The sequence below is a fragment of the Ochotona curzoniae genome, unplaced genomic scaffold (assembly GCF_017591425.1).
Source record: "Ochotona curzoniae isolate NIBS_2020 unplaced genomic scaffold, NIBS_Ocur_1.0 contig_1274, whole genome shotgun sequence".
Lineage (NCBI taxonomy): Eukaryota > Metazoa > Chordata > Mammalia > Lagomorpha > Ochotonidae > Ochotona > Ochotona curzoniae.
The window spans coordinates 25,697,486-25,718,286 of NW_024465023.1; the positions used below are offsets into that span (position 1 = coordinate 25,697,486).

Here is a 20,801-nt window from a genome sequence, read left to right on the forward strand (position 1 = left end):
CTGGGTCTACCACACAGGTTGCAGGAATGCACAGGCCTGAGTCGTAGCCTTCTGCTGCCCAGGCATGTTAGCAGGGATTGGAAGCAAGGCAGCCAAGACTTGGCTTGGCACTCTGAAATGGGATGGGGTCATCTGAAGCAGTGCCATAACCCACTGCACACCAGTGTGTGCCCCCACGTAACGTCTTCATATGTATCACGTCCCTTCACTGTTAGAGCTCTGGTTAATGCTTTTAGTGTCACACAGATGAGGCCACGGAAGCTTAGACAGGTTGTGAATCTACACAAAGCCGTTCAGATAGCGAACACTAACAATTCTCACGCTTGAGGCTGCATCAGAACCACTCAGAGGACTGGCTAAACCTGGATGGCAGGGCTCCACCCACAGACATTCTGATTTGGTCCAGTTAGGGTGAGGCTTAAGCATATTTTTTTTTCTTTATTTTTATTAGAAAGGCAGATTTATAGAGAGAAGCAGAGACAGAAGGATCCTCCATCTACTGGTTTACTCCCCAAATGAGTGCAACAGCCAGAGCTGCGCCGATCTGAAAACAGGAGCCAGAAACTTCTTCCAGGTCTCCCACATGGAGGATGGCTCAAATCCTTGGGCTCCTGTACCCAGAACTCCTGGCTGTGGACTTTAAGATCTGCTCAGTTCTGACTGCTGGGGTCATTTTGGAAGTGAAGTAGCAGATGGAAGATCTCTCTAATTCTGCATTTCAAATAAAAATGTAAATAAAACTTTACAAAAGACATATTACAATGTAAAAAAAAAAAACAGAAGAGTCATGCTTCCTTTTTTTTTTTTTGGTAACAAAATTTCCATAAAATTTGAGATGACCCTCCACAGTTAGAACTGAAGTTTCTCACCGTCTCCCACACTGGCAATATTCTATGACTTAATACAACAAGTTGAGGTCTTCACACACCCAGGGCTGGGGCAAAGATTTGGAAAGAGATCCTGACAAACTCTGCTCATCACTGCCTAGCCTTGTTTCTGAAAAAGAGAAGGAACTGAATAGAGCAAAACAGCAACTAGCATCGGCACCATGGGTCTAAGCTGCCATGCCGGGGAAGGTGACCCATCATGATGTTAGCACTGCATCCTGACCACTGCGTGGACATCAAGGGAAAGCCAAGCCGTTGCTTCATAGATTACCTTGAACTAAAGCTGACCTTTTTCTTAAAGGGGAAGCTCCGCTCTCATTTTCCAACTTTCCCTCTCCAGAAAGGGAACTTATATTACGCTCTTCCACAGTGTGTAGAATTTCCCAGACTTGGATTTCAAGAGTTACCCTAATGAATTTCGCCTTATATTTGTGCAACCTGTGCTGTAATTTACTTAATATTTTTCTTTAAATATATTTCTTGAATGTAATATATTCAAAAACCATAATCACTATAATTTACAGAAAATAGTTATCACTGGCTATAAGTAGAGGGTAACTATAAAGTTTATATGAAACCATGTACATTTTATAAAATAAATATGTAGCTAATAGATTTTAAAAGGTTAACTTCTGTGCCACTCTTTTTTGCATACCAGTTGTACACAAACAGCACTAATTACCATAATTACTGGGCATTTACTATTAGTGTCTTAAAAAAAAAAGAATCATATCAGCAAGTGGTATTTTCAAGGCTCCACAAGGTAGAAGGAAGTGTAGCTGGTGTAATTTGGTTTGCACTGAGACTCCATCACGATTTCTGCATGCCACTGAACACGCCACAGAACCTCACTCATCATTGCTTTGCCTGTCTTCAAAACCACAAGGACTGGCCAAGTGATGGCTCGATTGGCTAATGCTCTGCCTGCAAGGGCAGCATCCCATATGGGCGCCTGTTCTAATCCCAGCAGCTCCACTTCCCATCCAGCTCCCTGCTTGTGGCCTGGGAAAGCAGTCGAGGATGGCCCAAGTCCTTGGGATCCTGCACCTGTGTGGGATACTCAGAAGAGACTTCTGGCTCCTGGCTTCAGATGGGCTCAGCTTTGGGAACTGTGGCCACCTGGGGAGTAAACCAGAGGATGGAAGATCTTTCTGGCTCTCCTCCTCTCTGTAAATCTGCCTTTCAAATAAATAAATAAATCATAAAAAAAGAAAACTATGCGAACACAGTTTTGACTGTGGTTTGGTGTGTCCTCCTAAGCTTCGGGTGCTGAAGTCTTAGTCCCCAATGTAGTGATGCTGACAAATGGGGAACCTTTAAGAGGTGGTACTTAGGGAGAAGTGGTTAATGCATGGAGGCTGCACCTTCACAACTGCATTAATGCTGGTTATGAGTGGGTTACATATCACAGGAATGAGTACTCTCTTTGAGAATGGAATATTGTTAAATATTTATTTAATCTACCTACTTATTTATTTGAAAGGGAAACTCATAAAGGGAGAGAGAGAAATACTCCATCCATTGATTCACTCACCAACTGGCTGCAGCAACCTGATTGGGTCAGGCTGAGCCAGGAATCAGGCCGTGTTCCATTGCCTTGCTAAGTCCTTAGCAGGGAACCAGGAAGTGGATTGAAAACAGAGTAGCTGGGATTTGAACCAATGTTCTCATGTGGGAAGTTGGTGTTATAAGCTACAGTTTAATCCACTGTACCACTTCTTGAGTCCCAAATTGTTTATATTTTCAAAGCATTGCCCAAATGCCTTAAAATATCCATAACCAAAGTCTTTAAAAAAAAAAAAAAAGATTTGTTTTCGGCCTGGCATGATAGCATAGTGGTTAAAGTCCTCACCTTGAACATGCCAGGATCCCATATGGGCACCAGTTTTAATCCCAGCAGCTCCACTTCCCATTCAGCTCCCTGCTTGTGGCCTGGGAGGGCAGCCGAGCATGTCTAAAGCTTTGGGACCCTGCACCCACGTGGGAGACCTGGAAGAAGCTCCTGGCTCCTGGCTTCAAACTGGCTGAGCTCCAGCCGTTACTGCCACTTGGTTAGTGACCAGCAGATGAAAGATTTTCCTGTCTGTCTCTCCTCCTCTCTGTATATCTGCCTTTCCGATAGAAATAAATAAAAATCTTTTTTAAAAAAGATTTGTTTATTTGAAACAAAGAAAGAATGAGAGAGACATCTTCATCTGCTGGCTCACTTTGCAAGTGGCCTCAATAAGTGAGGCTGGACCAGGCTGAAGGCAGCACACAGGAGCTGCTGTGTCTCACACACAGGTGCAAGAACCCAAGCACTTGGCTGACTTCTGCTGCTTCCCAGGCATGTTAGCAGGGAGCTGGATGAGAAATGGAGCAGCTGGGACTCAAACTAGCACCCATATGGGATGCCAACACTGCAGGTGGCAGCCCATCCCACTATGCTGCTGTCAGTCCCTCAATGTCTTATTAGCAGCCATTACCAAAAGTGAATAATGATCCTCATATTATTGCCTAAATCTGAGGCCCAGCCAAGAATTCCGAGAAATGCTGTAACACATACACTCTGCAATAGTGTAAATTCAGATGTAATGCAACTAGGGATTACCTCCAACCTAGCTGTGTGGCAGGCCTACGCTTAACATTTTAAAGAAGTGTCAAACTGCTTTCCAGAGTAACTGTACCATTTTGTATCCTCACTACAAGTGTATCAGAGTGTCAGTTGTTCTATATCCTTGTCAGCATTTGGGATAGTCAACTTTTGTTTAGTCACTCTAGTGGATATGAAATGTTACTGTCATCCTTATTTGTATTTCCCTAATGATATTTAGGATATTTTCATACGCTTATTTGTCATCAAGCATTTATTTGATGATACACCTGTCCTTGTTTTGTTTCTTTAAATGGGATACTTATAAATGGCTTGATTATTGAGTTTTGGTCTTTTAGTATATTCTAGATAAAAAAATTCTCTATCAGATATACATTTTGCAAGTACTTTTTTTCTTATATGACTTGCTTTTCACTTTTATAAATACTTTTTAAAAAGTAAAAGTCTTAAAGTTTAAATGATCATGTTTTATAGTGTGCTCCTTTGGAGGTGCCAATTAGGGAATTTTTGCCATACCCACGGTCATCACGATTTTCTCCAGCAATTCTGCAGTTTTAACTCTAACGGGTTGGTGTACAATTTATTTAATTTCTAATTCGTGTACATGACGTGAGATGCGAGGGAAGCGAGCCCTTTTCACACTTCCATTTACTTGTAAGTACAGAATAGCTTGTGAAAAACGGAAATGAAAGACCCAGGAAGCAAAACTAGTCAGCTGTTTCCCACAAGATTGTACCACGGTCATTATGTGTATGCATGATCCTCAAACAAATTCCCACAATCATTTTGCTGTTATGTACAACTTACTATATTTAAAATATGTAAAAACATGGTAATCAATGTGTCGCATACAGTGATTCATTTTACTGTAATATCGTATTTATCTGATATGCCTTACTCTGGCCATTGAGGATAAAAAGGAAGTTAATTGCAATACTTTTTGAACTGTATAGTTATTCTTGAGTACAAAGACTATAATGTCATTGTATCCGTTCTACTTTCTGTGGTAACATACATATTACCATGGAGGTAGTGCTTGAAAACCACACCCAGGTGTGATCTCGTGATTTCCGTGGGGTCAGTGGGGTCAGTGGAGTGTGGGCCTGGCCCTGTTGAGGCCTCTGATTCAATCGCCCCGGCCACAGTCAGTGCATCACCAGCACTTGACTTTTTTTTTCTTGGCAAGTCAGATAAACAGAGAGGAGGAAAAACAAAGAGGAAGATCTTCCGTCCAATGATTCACTCCCCAAGTGGCTGCAACGGCTGGAGCTGAGCCAATCCGAAGTCAGGAGCCAGGAGCTCTTCCAGGTCTCCCATGTGGGTGCAGGGTCCCAACAATTTGGGCCGTCCTCAACTGCCCTCCCAGGCCACAAGCAGGGAGCTGGATGGGAAGCGGGGCTGCAGGGATTAGAACCAACACCCATATGGGATCCTGGTGTGTTCAAGGCAAGGACTTTAACCACTATGCTATGGCGCCTGGCTCCAACCCTCGATTCTTATCTGGAGACTGATGGCTAACATCTGCTTCCAAGCTCGCTCGTGTGGTTGGCAGCATTTCTCGGTGACTGTAAGCCCAGAGGTCTAGCTTCTTACGCTCAGCCAGGGGCCATCCCCAGCTCCTAGAGGCCACCAGCAGTGCATTGCCCTCTCAATATGCCCTCCCACAACATGGCAAACGGCTTCTTCAAAGCCACTCAGGGAGAAAGAGACAATGTCTGCTAGTAAGATGGCATCTTACACCATGTGACAAAGCCATGAGAGTGACTGCATCACCTTTTTCATATGCTTCTGGTTCGGATCAAGTGACATTTGCTACAAACACTTGCAAGGAAGGGGGTTACACAAGGACATGGGTGCCAGGAGGGTGAGGCCATTGAGAGCCATCTCACTGTCTCTCGACCAAGGTCATGTTGTGTTTGGACTTCTGAGCACACCTGCAACACTATGGAGAGCTGCCCCTCCACCCCACACCACATGTATCTCACCACCATTCATGTCTAAAAGAATGCCTGGAAAACTGTCAAACAAAAGATTCCAGCCATCAAACTCACTCAAGAGCCATACCAGAAAGGTTATAAAGGGCTTTAAAAAAGATTAAAAAGTCATATCATGGGGCCCGGCGCGGTGGCGCAAGTGGTTAAAGATCCTCGCCTTGCACGCCCAGGATCCCATATGGGCGCCGGTTCTAATCCCGGCAGCCCCGCTTCCCTTCCAGCTCCCTGCCTGTGGCCCGGGAAAGCAGTCGAGGACAGCCCAAAGCTTTGGGAACCTGCACCCGCGTGGGAGACCCGGAAGAGGCTCCTGGCTTCGGATCGGCATAGTATCGGCCCGTTGCGCTCACTTGGGGAGTGAATCATCGGACGGAAGATCTTCCTCTCTGTCTCTCCTCTCTGTATATCCGCCTTTCCAATGAAAAAATAATAAAAATAAATCTTTAAAAAAAAAAAAAGTCATATCATGGGCCCGGCAGCGTGGCCTAGCAGCTAAAGTCCTCGCCTTGAACGTGCTGGGATCCCATATGGGCGCCGGTTCTAATCCCGGCAGCTCCACTTCCTATCCAGTTCCCTGCTTGTGGCCTGGGAAAGCAGTCGAGGACAGCCCAAAGCTTTGGGACCCTGCACCCGTGTGGGAGACCAGGAAGAAGTTCCTGGATCCTGGCTTCGGATCGGCATAGCATTGGCCATTGTGTTCACTTGGGGAGTGAATCATCGGACGGAAGATTTTCCTCTCTGTATATCTGACTTTCCAATAAATAAATAAATCTTAAAAAAAAAAAGTCAGACTATTTTCTTTTTACAGATGTATTTATTTTTACTGGAAAGTCAGATATACAGAGAGGAAGAAGAGAGACAGAAAGATCTTCCATCCAATGATTCACTCCCCATGTGACCACAATGGCCAGTGCTGCGCCGCCGATCTGAAGCCAGAAGCCAGGAGCTTTTTCCTGTCTCCCACATGGGTGCAGGGTCCCAAGGCTTTGGGCTGTCCTCCACTGCTTTCCCAGGCCACAAGCAGGGAGCTGGATGGGAAGTGGAGCAGCCAGGACACATACCAGTGCTGATACAGGATCCCACTGCATTCAAGGCAAGGATTGTGGCCACTAGGCTACCATTCTGGGCCAAAAGTCATACTGTTTAAAAAAACATATCTTTATTATATAGAATTTCAGCCACACACAAATGTAGAACAATATAATAAAGGATCATGAATCTGTCCCTTGTACCTTCCAGTGACCAAGCCAAGGCCTGACTTGCTTCATGTACACACAGGTCTACTGTCTCATCTGGAATGATGTCAAACAGCATCCCATGTTTCCTATCATTTTGTCCCACAAGTACCTCTCTCTCTCTCTCTTTATATATATATATATATACATATATATATATATATGACTTTTAGTTTATGTAAAGAGACCAGTGTTGTGGCACAGTGGGTTAAGGCACCACCTGCAATGTGGACATCCCAAATGGTCACTGGTTTGACTCCCAGCTGTTCCACTTCCAATCTAGCTCCCTGATAATGCAGCTTGGAAGGCAACAGACAATGGTCCAAGTGCCTAGAGCCCTCCTAGCCATGTGGGAGATGCAGATGGAATTCCAGGCTTCTGATTTTGGCCAGGACCGGCCCTAATTGTTGGGGGGGCATTTGGGGAATAAGCCAGAGGATGGAAGATTCATTCTCTCTTTCCCTCTTTCTACGTCTCTCTCCCTTTCTCCTTGTAACTGTGCTTTTCAAACAAATAAAAATAAAATCTTAAAAAAATTTTTTTTACTATTATCTTACCTAAAAAGTAACAATTCTTTAAGATAATCAGATATCCAGCACCAGAATTTCCAGTTCTATGCTTTTTATCCAGAGCTAGTTTAAACCCGAATAACATCTACACAGGACAGTACATTGATCTCTCTCTCTCTCTCTCACACACACACACACACACACACACACACAAACACACACACAAACCTTGAAATTCACTTGTTACAAGACAAAGAAACCAGATTCCTGGTTATTGTTTTGTCTTGGTTTTGATCCTGCTGAGTTTCCCAGTTGGAAACTGCTGACACACTATATTTTCTGAAAGTAAGCTTCCTGCAAAATCATTTCCACAAATATGCCGCAGGCTTACTAAATGGCCTTTTTCTCGGCAATTATGTCATCTTTCTTTATTTTCCTCCTTGCTTCCTGAATTCATTTATTTTGATCACCTCTGAATCATTAACAAAAAGTTCTACAAAACTGCCATCTGCTTTCCCCTGGGATTTATATCTTAAACAAATTTTCCTCAATTGAATTCAAATTGAATAAGAGCATTGAAACCAAGGATCCCTCATTAGACAGTTTGTTATTTCAAAGAATTTCTATTTACTGTGCCTTATTTAGAATACAGTATAATCTTGCAAAGGCAATTCTTTTTTCAAAATAGTGTATGATTGGAAATAAATGCAGTTCCAAAGCTGACAGAAAGTGTCTTGATTTTTATCAGAGAAATTTAATTTATTAGAAACATTGTATCATCTGCATTTATTAATATAGCATTTATTTATGTTCTAAATTAATGAGGTTACCCTGCATTAAGAAATTATTATGATTTTAAGTCTGTCTTTAAGTTTATTTATTTGAAAGGAACAGAGAGAAACAGAGAAAGTGTGTGTGTGTGTGTTCTATCCACGGGTTCACTCCCCAGATGCCTACAACAGCTGGGACTGGGCCAGGCTGAAGTCAGGCACTGGGAACTGCATCCGGGTTTCCCAAGTGAGTGGCAGGGGGACCTAAGCACTTGGCCCATCCTCTGCTGAGTTCCCCGGTGCGCCAACGGGAAACTGCATTGAAAACAAGTGGAATTTTATCCCAGGTACTCTGATGTGGGATGTGGCATCCCAGGCTGTGACTTAACCTGCTGAAATATACTGCCTATACCCTCCCCCTTTCAAAATGTGAGTCTTAAACAGATTTCTTTCTTTTTTAAGATTTATTTTTTATTTGAAAGGCAGATTTACAGAGAAAAGGAGAGAAAGAGAGGAAGATCTTCCATCCACTGGTTCTCTCCCCAAGTGGCCGCAATGGCCAGAGCTGAGCTGATCCGAAACTAGAAGCCAGGAGCTCTTCTGGATCTCCCACATGGGTGCAGGGTCCCAAGGCTTTGGGCCATTCTCTACTACTTTTCCAGGCCACAAGCAGGGAGCTGGAATGGAAGTGGAGCAGCTGGGATATGAACCAGCACCCATATAGGATCCAATGCAAGGCGAGGACTTTAGCCACTAAGGCTACTGCGCCAGGCCCTAAAAATGTGAGTCTTAAAAATCACTCAGTAGGAACTTATATTCATTTCCCTCTTTTAAAAATGTATTTTCAGTGCCATTGTGCCAGTGCCATGGCACAGTAGGTTAAACCTGCTCTTGCAATGCTGGCATCCTGTATGAGCACTATTCCCAGTATAAGCTGCTGCACTTTCCAGTCCAGCTCTCTGCTAATGTACCCGGAAAAGAAGCAGAGGATGGCTCACATCCTTGTGCTCCTTTACCCGTGCGGGAAATCTAGATGAAGCTTTTGTCTCCTGGCTTCAGAATGGCTCAGCTCCGGCCATTATAGATGTTTAGGGTGTGAACCAATGCATGGAAGATTTCTCCCTGTTCCTCCTTCTATTTCTGTAAAATATGCCTTTCAAATAAATAAATCTTTTTTTCACTAACAAAAATTGTATTTACTTAGAAGCATTCAGAATGTCAAGAAAACAGCTGCTTTTTTTTTTTTTTTTGCTATTACAGAGTGGTATTCAGGTAACAGAACAACAATTATTTCATATAAGCTGCCTCAGAGACAACTGAAGATGAAAAACTACCATCCCTACATAGAACTAACTTGTGCTGTGCACCAAGAAGAACCTGCTTTAAATTTCCATGCCAATTTACACCCCCCTATCCTGTACCAGGAAGGTTAGTGGCTATTGAAAATACCACCAGGACAGGGCTATCTAAAGACACATTCAGTAGTGTGTTAACTATACAGAAAAGACACTGTACAGTTTAAAAACAAATCTTACACGGCCTTACATTTCAGTTTTTTTCTTTAAAAGGAATGAGTTGTGTACGGGGGGTTAAGTGCTTTATAGACAGGAAAAAAAAACTGCTAAAACCAACTTATTCATCATCATCATCTTCTTCATCCTCATCCTCTTCCTCCTCTTCTTCATCTTCTCCATCCTCTTCATCTTCCTCCTCTTGCTTTTTTTTCTTGCTCTTTTCAGCCCTGACAACTCCCTTTTTGGCTGCATCAGGTTTTCCTTTAGCTCGGTATGCGGCAATATCCTTCTCGTACTTCTTCAGCTTGGCAGCCTTCTCGGAAGGCTGCTTGTCAGCGGCGGCAGTGTCATTCCACATCGCTCCAGCTTCTTTGCAGCATCACCAATGGAGAGGCCAGGGTGCTTCCGTTTGACCCGTTTGCTTTTTGGACGTTACTCAGAACAGAACAAGAAAAAGGCCGAGGGAGGCCTCTTGGGTGCCTTGGGATCCTTGAACTTCCTTTATGTCTCCCCTTTAGGAGGGATATAGGTTTTCATTTCTCTCTCATAATGAGCCATGTCTGCCTTTACCATATCTTCAAATTTTCCCTTCTCCTTAGCAGACATGGTCTTCCACCTCTCTGAGCATTTCTTCGAAAACTCTGAGAAGTTGACGGAAGCATCCGGGTGCTTCTTATTGTGCTCCTCCCAGCAAGTTTGCACAAAGAATGCATAAGATGACATTTTGCCTCTCGGCTTCTTAGGATCTCCTTTTCCCATGGTTAGTTATTTTTCCTCCACGAGGCACAGAGTCGCCCATTGCCCATCCGGCTCTCACTTGCCCCAGCGCTGTTTCTATGGAGCTCAGTGTCCTGCAATGGATGTGAGAGCCGGAGCCAGGTGCCTCAAATAAATAAATGCTTAGAAATGTATTTTTTTAAAAACCAATGTAATGTACACATTTTAAGAAATCAGTAGGACCCTTGGGCTTACACAGAAATCTAATCATGCCTTTTCCTACCTGCCCCACTTCTGATTTTCACTCCCTGCAAGCATTCGACACTTGAGAATTTTCCAAGCTTTTGTCTACATTTCTGATCCATTCATTGTCATTACTTCTTTTCTAACCACTTTCTTTTTGGTCCTGTCCGTGGTGCGTAGGAAGGAATGAGCGATAAATGTGTCCAGCTCACCGTGTTTAACTCATGGACTTCATCCCTATTTGAAGAACACCTGTGCGAGCACCCGGGACTCCTTTCTTTTTCTCCAGGGAAGGGTAAAATCCCTATGTTGTTTGTAGCCACAGGAAAGAGCACTGAGATGTTTATGGTGGCATTAGAAAGTACTTCGTTTGTCAGCCACTTCTGGATCTTCTTCTTGGATTTCATTCTCCAGTTCCCTTATTTGAGAACTCAGAAAGGTACAGAATTTGGTGAAACAGAATTTTCAACAAATGTAATGGGGATTGTCCAACTGCAAACCCCTTCCTCTAACCAGAAAGAATGGATGTTTTATTTTTAAAGATGTATTTATTTTTATTGCAAAGTCAGATACACAGAGAAGAGGAGAGACAGAGAGGAAGATCTTCCATCTGTTGATTCACTCCCCAAGAGGCCGCAATGGCCAGAGCTGCACCAATCAGAAGCCAAGAGCCTGGGTCTCTTCTGGGTCTCCCGCACCCAAGGCTTTGGGCAGTCCTCACTTGCTTTCCCAGGCCACAAGCAGGGAGCTAGATGGGAAGCAGGGCCACTAGGATGAGAACCTGTGCCCATATGGGATCCTGGCACATTCAAGGCCAGGACTTTAGCTGCTAGGCTATCTCATCAGGCCCAAGAATGAATACTTCTATGAACTGCTTCATTCACTAAACAGTTGGAAATTGACACCCCAGAGTCTACCTCTCACTTGAAAGCTGTCCCCTTCACTGGGTTATTAATTGCGTCATCTTTCAGTTTAGAACGTAGTCACTTGCCTCCTTAGATACTATGGTGAAGCGTGTCCCTCTTCATCATGGAATGACACCTCCCAGAGTGCCATATGCCACAGCTGGATTCTCTGTTGTGACCTCTTCACTTCTGACTTTATCTTGAAAGGATTTAAGGGCCCAGCAAGATAGCATGGTGGTTAAACTCCTCACCTTGCACGTGCCAGGATCCCATATGGTCGCTAGTTCTTATCCCGGCAGCTCCACTTCCCATCCAGCTCCCTGCCTGTGGCCCGGGAAAGCAGTCGAGGACAGCCCAAAGCCTTGGGACCCTGCACCCGTGTGGGAGATCTGGAAGAGGTTCCTGGTTCCTGGCTTCAGATTGGCGCAGCACCGGCCATTGCAGTCACTTGGGGAGTGAATCATCGGATGGAAGATCTTCCTCTCTGTCTCTCCTCCTCTCTGTATATCTGCGTTTTCAATAAAAATCTTTTTTTTAAAAAAGGATTTTAGTTGTTGATGACTCACTTCCAATGCTAAGTACAACCTCTACATGCACCCGTTATACCTCAACTTCACTCTCGAGACATGTGGAGCCCATCTTTCATGGTGCCAGAGCTGATGCACAGTACCATGCTGGTACACGTGTGAGCGGTGGTCCTTCTGAGGAAGTCAACAATAATCTGTAGCGATCACCAACTCCTGTGTGTAAATCGCAGGTGGTTTCAGGTTTCCATTGTGACTCGGGGTTGGGAAGAAAGACCCAAAGTTCCATGTGACAGATATGAGCAGACTCCAGCAGATCACCACCTTTGGGCACAGGACTTAGAGTCTTCATTCAGGATTGTCAGACTCAAGGACAAAATCACATGTCCTTCCACCGAGCCCCTTGGCTCCCGCTGTCTTGAAGCTCCTGCCAGGTTCCACATTTGGTCCAGAGAAGTCCCCAGTGCTTTATTGCTCTTTCCTGTGGGCTGGCAATATGTCTTCTGGTTTGAGCTTAATTTTTCTGTTTTTTAGTCTGCTTTGATATCTTAAGAAGAACCTGATTTAGGGCCCAGCACGGTAGCACAGTGGTTGAGGTCCTCGCCTTGCACATGCCAGGATCCCATATGGGCGCCGGTTCTAATCCCAGTGGCCCCACTTCCTATCCAGCTCCCTGCCTGTGGCCTGGGACAACAGGTGAGGATGGCCCAAATCTTTGGGACCCTGCACCCGTGTGGGAGACCTGGAAGAGCTCCTGGCTCCTGGCTTTGGATTGGCTCAGCTCCAGCCGTTGTGGCCGCTGGGGAGTGAACCATCGGAGGAAAGATCTTCCCCTCTGTTTCTCCTCCTCTATATATATCAGCTTTTCCGATAAAAATAAATAAACCTTTAAAAAAAGAACCTGATTTTAAATCAATTTCATGTAATAATAAGAAGTTAAGGGACATAAAGATTCCATCTTCTGGGCCTGGCGCGGTGACCTAGTGGCTAAAGTCCTCGCTTTGCACACGTCAGGATTCCATATGGACTCCAGTTCTAATCCCGGCAGCCCCGCTTCCCATCCAGCTCCCTGCTTGTGGCCCGGGAAAGCAGTCGAGGATGGCCCAAAGCTTTGGGACCCTGCACCCACATGGGAGACCTGGAGGAGGTTCCTGGATCCTGGCTTCGGATCGGCACAACACTGGCCATTGCGGTCACATGGGGTGTGAATCATTGGATGGAAGATCTTCCTCTCTGTCTCTCCTCCTCTCTGTATATCTGATTTTGCAATAAAAAATAGATAAATCTTTAAAAAAAAAACATTCCATCTTCTGCAGGTAAACTTTCTTGCGGAGCGATGCTGATGGAGCGTGACTTGGATTTGTTATTCAACAGTGGTGTTAACAATGCTTTCTTTTCTCCACAGTTGACAGGCCTGTCAGAGTCTATGCAGATGGAATATTTGACCTCTTCCACTCAGGTCACGCAAGGGCACTTATGCAAGCAAAAACACTGTTTCCCAACAGCTACTTGTTGGTAGGAGGTAAGCACAATTTGTCTTTGGTCAGAAAACTCCTTTTTGCTATAAGTGCTGAAAAGGGTCTCTTTCAGAATTGCATCAGTAGAATCTGACAGTTCATGCTTCCAGTTCAGCTCATATGGCTTGTTTGTTCACTGTAGCCCAGGGGTTGAGACTCTGGCACATCTCCAGCACAGTCCCTGGGTTCTCTTCTCAGCCCTGGGTCCTGATTCTAGTTCTGTCCCAGTGCCGACTCTGGGGAGCAACAGCCATAGCCCAGGTAATTGGGCTCCTGCCATGCCTGCGTGATTGTTGCATTCAGTCCCCATTTCTGGTTCCAGTGTGGCTTGCCCTGGTTATCCTGAGCATTTAGAGAGTGAACCAGCAGTGGTGGGGACTCTGTTTCAGTCTCTCTTCCTCTCTCAAATTTTTTTGTAAAGAAAGAAAAAGTATAAGGGAGTCACCGGCACTGTGGTTTATCTGGTTAAGCTACCACCTGCAGCGCAGGCAACACTTACAAGCCCTGGTTCAAGTCCCAACTGCTCACGCCAGTATGGTGGCATAGGGAACTAATTCTCCCCCTACAGTGGCAGCATTCCATATAAGTGCCACTTCCAATCCATCTTCCACTTCCAACCTAGCTCCCTGTTTATGGCCTGTAAAAGCAGCAAAGGATGGCTCAATTTCTTGGGACCCTGTACCCACATGGAAGACACAGAAGCTCCTGGTTCCTGGGTTCAGATCAGCTCAGCTACAACTGTTGTGGCCATTTGGGGAGCTCTCTCTCTCTCTCTCTCTCTCTCTCTCTCTCTCTCTCTCTCTCTCTCTCTTTCTCTCTTGCCTCTCTCTGCAAAATCTTTCAAATAAAAATTTAAAAAATCTTAAAAGTTAGCTAACAGATACACACACACACTCACTCTCTCACTCAAAGTCCCAACTGCTTTGCTTCCAGTTCTGCTTCCTAATAACCTGTGAAAGGCGGCAGAAGATGGCATGAGGTTTTGGGCCCCTGCCAACCATGTCAGAGCACCAGACCAAGATCCTAGCTCCTGACCTCACCCCCATCTGTTGCAGCCATTTGGGGAGTGAACCAGTAGCTGGAAGTGCTCTCTCTGTCTGTCTTTCCTTCCATCTCTGTAACTCTGCAAGTAAGTCTTTAAAAACTAGAGGAAATTACATCATAGGGCTCTGCATCATTCATCTTCGGAGAGACAGACCAGTTACCACTATCAAGGAAACTGCTTCACATTTTCCAGTGATGTCTTTATCCTGGTGTTTGAGGCAAGTTTATAAAATTTTCTAGCAGGTTGGGGTGGGGGGAAACACCATTGTACTGATTCCAAATCTTGGAGAACTGAGAGTTCAGAATCATTAAGGACAAGCAAAGTCATTGTGTGACCCTTTGTGGGAGCCGCAGCATTTGGAATGATGCCGTGCTAACAGTACCGACGGAATACAGTTCAATTCTAACTAGTTCAATTTCTGTGCAGCGTTGTAAAAGGATGAAGATTTACATTCTCACTCATGGGTCACAGTGAAGGGGCTGACTTCTTTCCTAAGCTTATGGAAAGAGAGGGGGTGGTTATAAGTCCGCTCAAAGACTTCTCTTGCCGAAGGCCTACCTACTTTTACTTGGGTAAAAGACTAAGGAGATGCCATTTGCAAGAGCATATCCATTCACTGCAATTAGATTCTGTAGTACTACGTGCATGAGGGCAGTATCAACCCTCACATCTCTGCTGTGAGAAAAGAGGTGCTGCCCAAAGAATATAACCTGCTGTTTAAAGTATTTGGTTATTTTCTGCCAGGTTAAAACTACATTGTGTACTTTTAAGAGGAACTTTTCTAGAAGTTTGCTGAGAGTGGTGATCACATGGCTATTGATTCGAATTCTTTCCGGAAAGAAGAGCTGCTGAAAGGCGATGGTTCTTGCACGAGTCATACTGATGGAACCCTGAACAGACAGGAAATCTAATGTTTACTTACTTTACATTATCCTGAGGGGAACACATTTTATTTTTGAACTTATTTCCCCTTTATTTCCATTTATTTGAAAGATGTGAGGGGGAGAAAGGGAGAGAGATTCACTCCCAAATGCCTGCAACAGCCTAAGCTGGGTAAAGTCAGAGCCATGAGCCTGAATCTGTGGTCATGGAGTGCCAAGAACTAGACCCATTATCTGCTGTTTCCTGGGGTGTGCATTGGTAGGAAGCCAGATCACGTGTGCAGGAGCCAGGAGCCAGAGCAGGTGCTCTTAATCCAGGAGGTGGGCATTGCAAACAGTGGGTTAATCACTGTGCCAAACATGCCCCCTTTAACATTTTTATTTTCATTTTACTGAAAGGCAGCAAAGGGGTGAGCAAGATGGGAAAGAGTGAGATAGACACAGAGAGAGAAGCAGTGGGAAAGAATATGAATATGAAAGAGTGAGCAATAGCATCAGAATCTGGTCCTAGGCTATTGAAGGCTGGGGGAGAACTTTGCAGTGTTTGGCCTTTGGACATGGGCTGACCTGGATTTGGAGGTATTTACCAGTCAGTCACAGTTAACAGGAACACAAGCGATCTTCCATACTCTGATTTGTTCCCCAATGGCCACAACAGGCAGGTCTGGGCCAAATCGAAGCCAAGGGTCTGGAATTCTTCTGGGTCTCCCATGTGGGTACAGGGACCCCAAGCATTTGCGTCATCCTCCACTGCTTCCCTAGGCACATTAACAGGGAGCTATATTGGAAGAGGAGCAGCAGGTCTCAAACTGGTGTCCCTATGGGATGCTGGCATTGAACACACAGCTTTATCTACTATAGTACAATGTTGGCTGAAATGTAGGTTTTTGTAGAATTTGTCAAGTTAAGGAAGCTCCCATCTATTCCTAGTTTGCTGAGATTTGTTTTAAGATGAGTATTGTATTCTGTGAAATACTGCGTACTGGTGACAAATCCTACTTAGCCATGATGCATAATTGTTTTTATATATCATTAAATTCCATTTGCTAATATTCTGTTGAGGATTTTCACCTATGTTCAAAATAGTTACTGAGCTATAGTTTTTTTCCTTTATAATTTCAGTCTAATCTTGGTTTAAGAATAATACTGACCTCCCAGAGTGAATGAAGAATTATTCCCTATGCTTCTGTTTTCAGGAACAGGTTATATAGAATTGGTATAGCTTCTTCTTGAACTGTTCAGTAGAATCCACCAGTGAATCCATGTAAGCCTTTGCACTTTCCATTTTAGAAGGTTATTAATTATTGATTCAGTTTTAAAAATAGCTATAGGCCTAATCAGATGTCTTTTCTTCTTGCATGACTTTCAGCGGCTTGTCTTTCAAGGAATTAGTTCGTTTCATCTAGGTTGTCAAATTTGAGGGCATGAAATTATTTATAATATTACTTTATTATCTTTTTAATGTCCAAGGGATCCATACTGATGTTCTTGCTTTCATTTCTGATATCAGTAATCTGTCTTTTTTCCTCTAATCTTTATTACCCGAGTAGAGGAAGACTTTATGAACTTTTCAAGGAATCTGATTTTGACATTTCTATTGATTTCCTGTTTCCAATTTTATTGACCTCTGTTCTATTTTTCATTCTTTTTCTTTTTCTGCTTTCCTTGAATCTAATTTGTTCTTCCTTTTCTAGTTTGCTAAGTGAAACCTTAGGTTCTTTATTTTAGATCTTTCTCTTTTTTTGTAATATAAGCATTAAGTGCTACCGATTTAATTCTAAAAACTATTTTCAATATATTGCACAATTTTGGCAGTTTATATTTTTCATTTTGGCTTAGTTCTAAATGTTTTAAAATTTTTCAAGATTTATTTTTTATCCTGCATGTTATTTAGATATTTAATCTACAAATATTTTGGGATTTTGCGCTTCCATTTTTATTGTTTTGCCAGTTTAATTCCATTAAGGCTGAATGACATAGCATGATTTCCATTCTTCTGCATTTGTTAAATATGCTTATATGGTCCATAATGTGGTCTAAGTGAGTGTTCCATGTAAGCTTGACAAAATGAATATTTTTTGCTGTTGTTGAATGGCTTGGTCCAGTGATGTTAATTATATCCAATTGATTGATGGTACCATTGAGTTCACTATGTCTTCATCAATTTATGCCAGATGGATTGTTCCATTTGTGATGGGATACTGGTAATTGTTTTAAACAAATTCCTGGTTTGATAATTCCAACATTCATTCCAATCTGTGGTTCTGATGCTTTTTCTGTCTCTTCTAACTGTGTTCTTTGCCTTTTAGTGTGCCTTGTAATTTTTTGTTGATAGGCAGACATAAAGAACTGAATAGACCTTTAGTTAGGTGGTAGTAAGGTGTTGAAGGAGAGAAAGCCTTATACGGTTAGTACTATATGGTTATGCTTAGTTTTTGTTGAGACCATGCTCTGGACCGTGAACTTCATTGGCCAGTATCATTTCTCCCCCACTTCTGTGACATGAGTGGAGGGTGCTGAACCAGTAGGTGTGGTTCCAGTGAATCCGCAGGCTAGTCTCTGATAAAAAAAAAATTTCTACAGAGCAGGCGTTTTTAAGAACTGAGTGCTCCTGCAGATTTCAGAAAGGCTTCTTTTCCACTCCCCCTGCTAAACACACTGGGGATTTTTCTATGATATTCCCTGAGGGGCTGGCAGAATTGCTGGAGATAAATGCACGTAAGTCTAAGGACTCTGGCTATGCACCCTGCGAGTTTGAAACTCATAGACTTGTCCACATCAAAACTCTCAACAATTCATCAGTTTAAAGTTCCCTAACCCACTCTACTTAGGAGGAGGCTCTGTTCCACTAAGTTATGAATCTCTTCATCCGCTTGTCTATCCCTCCGGTCTGGGGGGCAGCAGTTTACCTCGTGACCTGACTTTTCTGATAGACCTAAGTAGTATCACTGATCAGTTTCAGTATGTTCAACTTCTTACTTATTGTATGATGAGGCATATTGCAGCTTTTTGCACACTAGATTAGAAACCAGAAATGTGATGTTCACATTTTGAAATTGAAATTGTTTCCTAATTACACAGACACAGTATATAGCATCTTAGTTCTACATCTTTGAAATACAGCATCATACATTTACAAAACATATACCAAACTTTTTTTCAACTATTTAACCAATTTTCCTTTTTTCCTTTCAGTGTGTCTTTTTATTCTGCTTCTCTTCTATACTTTTTCTTAATATGATGTGTTGTTTGTGGCTTTTGTCATTGCTCCATCATACTTCTCTGAAACTAATATATGTATCTACATCAGTATATAACCAAAACACACATTATAATTTTTATGACAGAAATTTGATCAGCAATGTATCACCTAATGAAACAAATGGAACCTTCTTATTTGCGGATGAACCTATGGATGCATTTTATTTGCTGCTAGAATGAGGCAGGATTTGGCATACATTTTATTTCTGCTTTCCCTTATTACAGATGTAAGTGCTGAAATGTTTTGTTCACACAAATATGCAGCTGGAAATGAAAGGAGTCTGATACAGTGATGGTACCCAGTTTTATAAATTCCTGAGTGATTTCACCACAAATCACAAAACAATTTCTATTGCTTTCAAAAATATTTTTCATGCTGTGGCAAGTGACATTTTGTAAAGATCCTCTAAATGTTACAAAGAGTGGACTGCATATGACGTGACCTGCAAAAGGCTCTGTTACCAAGCTAGTAGTGTCATCTGCTTTCTCCCTTTCTGGGGATTACAACAAAAGGCTGTATTAAGACTTATCAAATGACTTTTACTTATAACCCTTATCCTTTTACTTGAAAGCAGCATATACAATCAGGTATTTGAAAAAAGGGTTGGGACAATGGAAATACTGGTAATTTCATTACAGTAATTTCATTGCTGATGATCCAATAATTTTTGATAAAATGTTATCACCATCTGCTTAAGGTTTACTTTAGAAAAATAATCCTTATCCTTCGGGCTGCAGTTTTAACTTACTAAATTTGCCAAAAAAAAAAAAAAAAGCAACACAACTTAATTGGCAAAACCAATGCTCATTTTTAAAGAACCTATAAGCTGAGAGAATCAGGATGAAAATAATATAGATCTAATATAAGTTATACATAAAATGATCAATGTACTAAATAAATGATATTATGATTATAGATAAACTTATGATGCATGTAAAAAAAGAAGTATGATTATGAAAAGGGATATTATTCCCTCTCTAAATGTTTGTAGCAAATTACAGTGTTTGGCTTTATGGAATAATTAAATGGAATAAAAATTAATTATTTTCATTGATCTGTAGGTAATTTAATTTTTGTTATGAAAATAGAGAAAATAAACATTTTAGCAGATGAGATAGCGTAAGGATCAGTTAGGAATGGGATTAATATTTTATAATGTGAGTTGATAAAATGGGTTTTTAACTCCCTTTTAAAATAAGGCAAATGACATCTAGGGAAAAAGATCATGTAAACGTTTACCCATGTGTTTATTCCAGTGTAACTTGAAAATTTTAGTAATTCCAGAAAATATTCCAGTTACATTTCTAAGCGGCAGCAGCACCAGCCTATACAGCTTTGGCTTATTAAAGTGATTTTGAAGTGAATAGCAGGGAAAAAATGCTTACCCTTAACTACAAGAGAAAAGCCATTTTTAGGATTCAATGTGAGCATTGAGAATAGCTGGAAAATGCTTACTCTTAACTACAAGAAAAATCCATTTTTAGCATTCAATATTTCTTTCCAATGCTCGTTTGCTTTGAAATCCTGGGCCTATAGCTCAAAATCCACATGTTCTCACGTAATAGTTCGGAGGAGGGGAGGCAGAGTTGCCAGGCAAAGTACATTATTCCCCATTCTCCCATATTTAAGTTTCTGGTACCAGACTTCCTTGGTTTAGGAGTGTGTGTAAGACAGGAAAAGACAGGGAGCCTTTATGCTGCTTTGATGAATAATTGAGTGTTTTCATTTGGTCTGGTTTACAGGCTACATGCCTACATCCTTGCAATGCAATGCCATAAGGTTGAGATGGTGCATTTCCTTTGGGAAGCAGGGGAAAGATGGATGCTAACAGAGGGTTTCTTGGGCCCGTTAACGCTAGCAAGCTGAGGATGTGGGCACTGAATTCCTTTAAACTACTGTGCTTGGAGGCTGCTTGGAAAGTCTTTGCATGCCACTGAGGGGGAACCTGTGCCCTAACCTGAGGATACCTTTGTCGTAGACTGTCTCCTTGGCTTGTTACAAAGCAACTTAAAGGCAGACATCTCTGCACTGAGGAAGACTACAGAGTGACTCAGGAAGAGCTATTCTGTTGTGCTACACAGCTGGATGCTAGCTTATATGCTGTGCATTTCTCTTCAAAAAGTCAAAACGATTTTGAATGTTTCATCATAAAAGAAAGTTAATGTTGGAGGACATAGATATACACTTCCTCAATTGAACATTATATAA

The 20,801-nt window shown here is 42.5% G+C and overlaps 1 protein-coding gene and 1 pseudogene across 2 annotated transcripts in view; one reads left to right on the top strand and one right to left on the bottom strand.

The window, feature by feature from the left end:
• PCYT1B (phosphate cytidylyltransferase 1B, choline) overlaps nucleotides 1–20,801 on the top strand; it is an 84,605-nt gene that overhangs the window by 31,359 nt on the left and 32,445 nt on the right. The window contains exon 3 of the mRNA XM_041000176.1: nucleotides 13,294–13,410. Within this exon, the coding sequence (XP_040856110.1) occupies nucleotides 13,294–13,410 (117 nt within the window). The remainder of the gene's footprint in view (nucleotides 1–13,293; nucleotides 13,411–20,801) is intronic.
• On the bottom strand, nucleotides 9,618–10,353 carry LOC121169558 (annotated as a pseudogene). Its single transcript, XR_005885866.1, has one exon. The product of XR_005885866.1 is annotated as a high mobility group protein B1-like (transcript).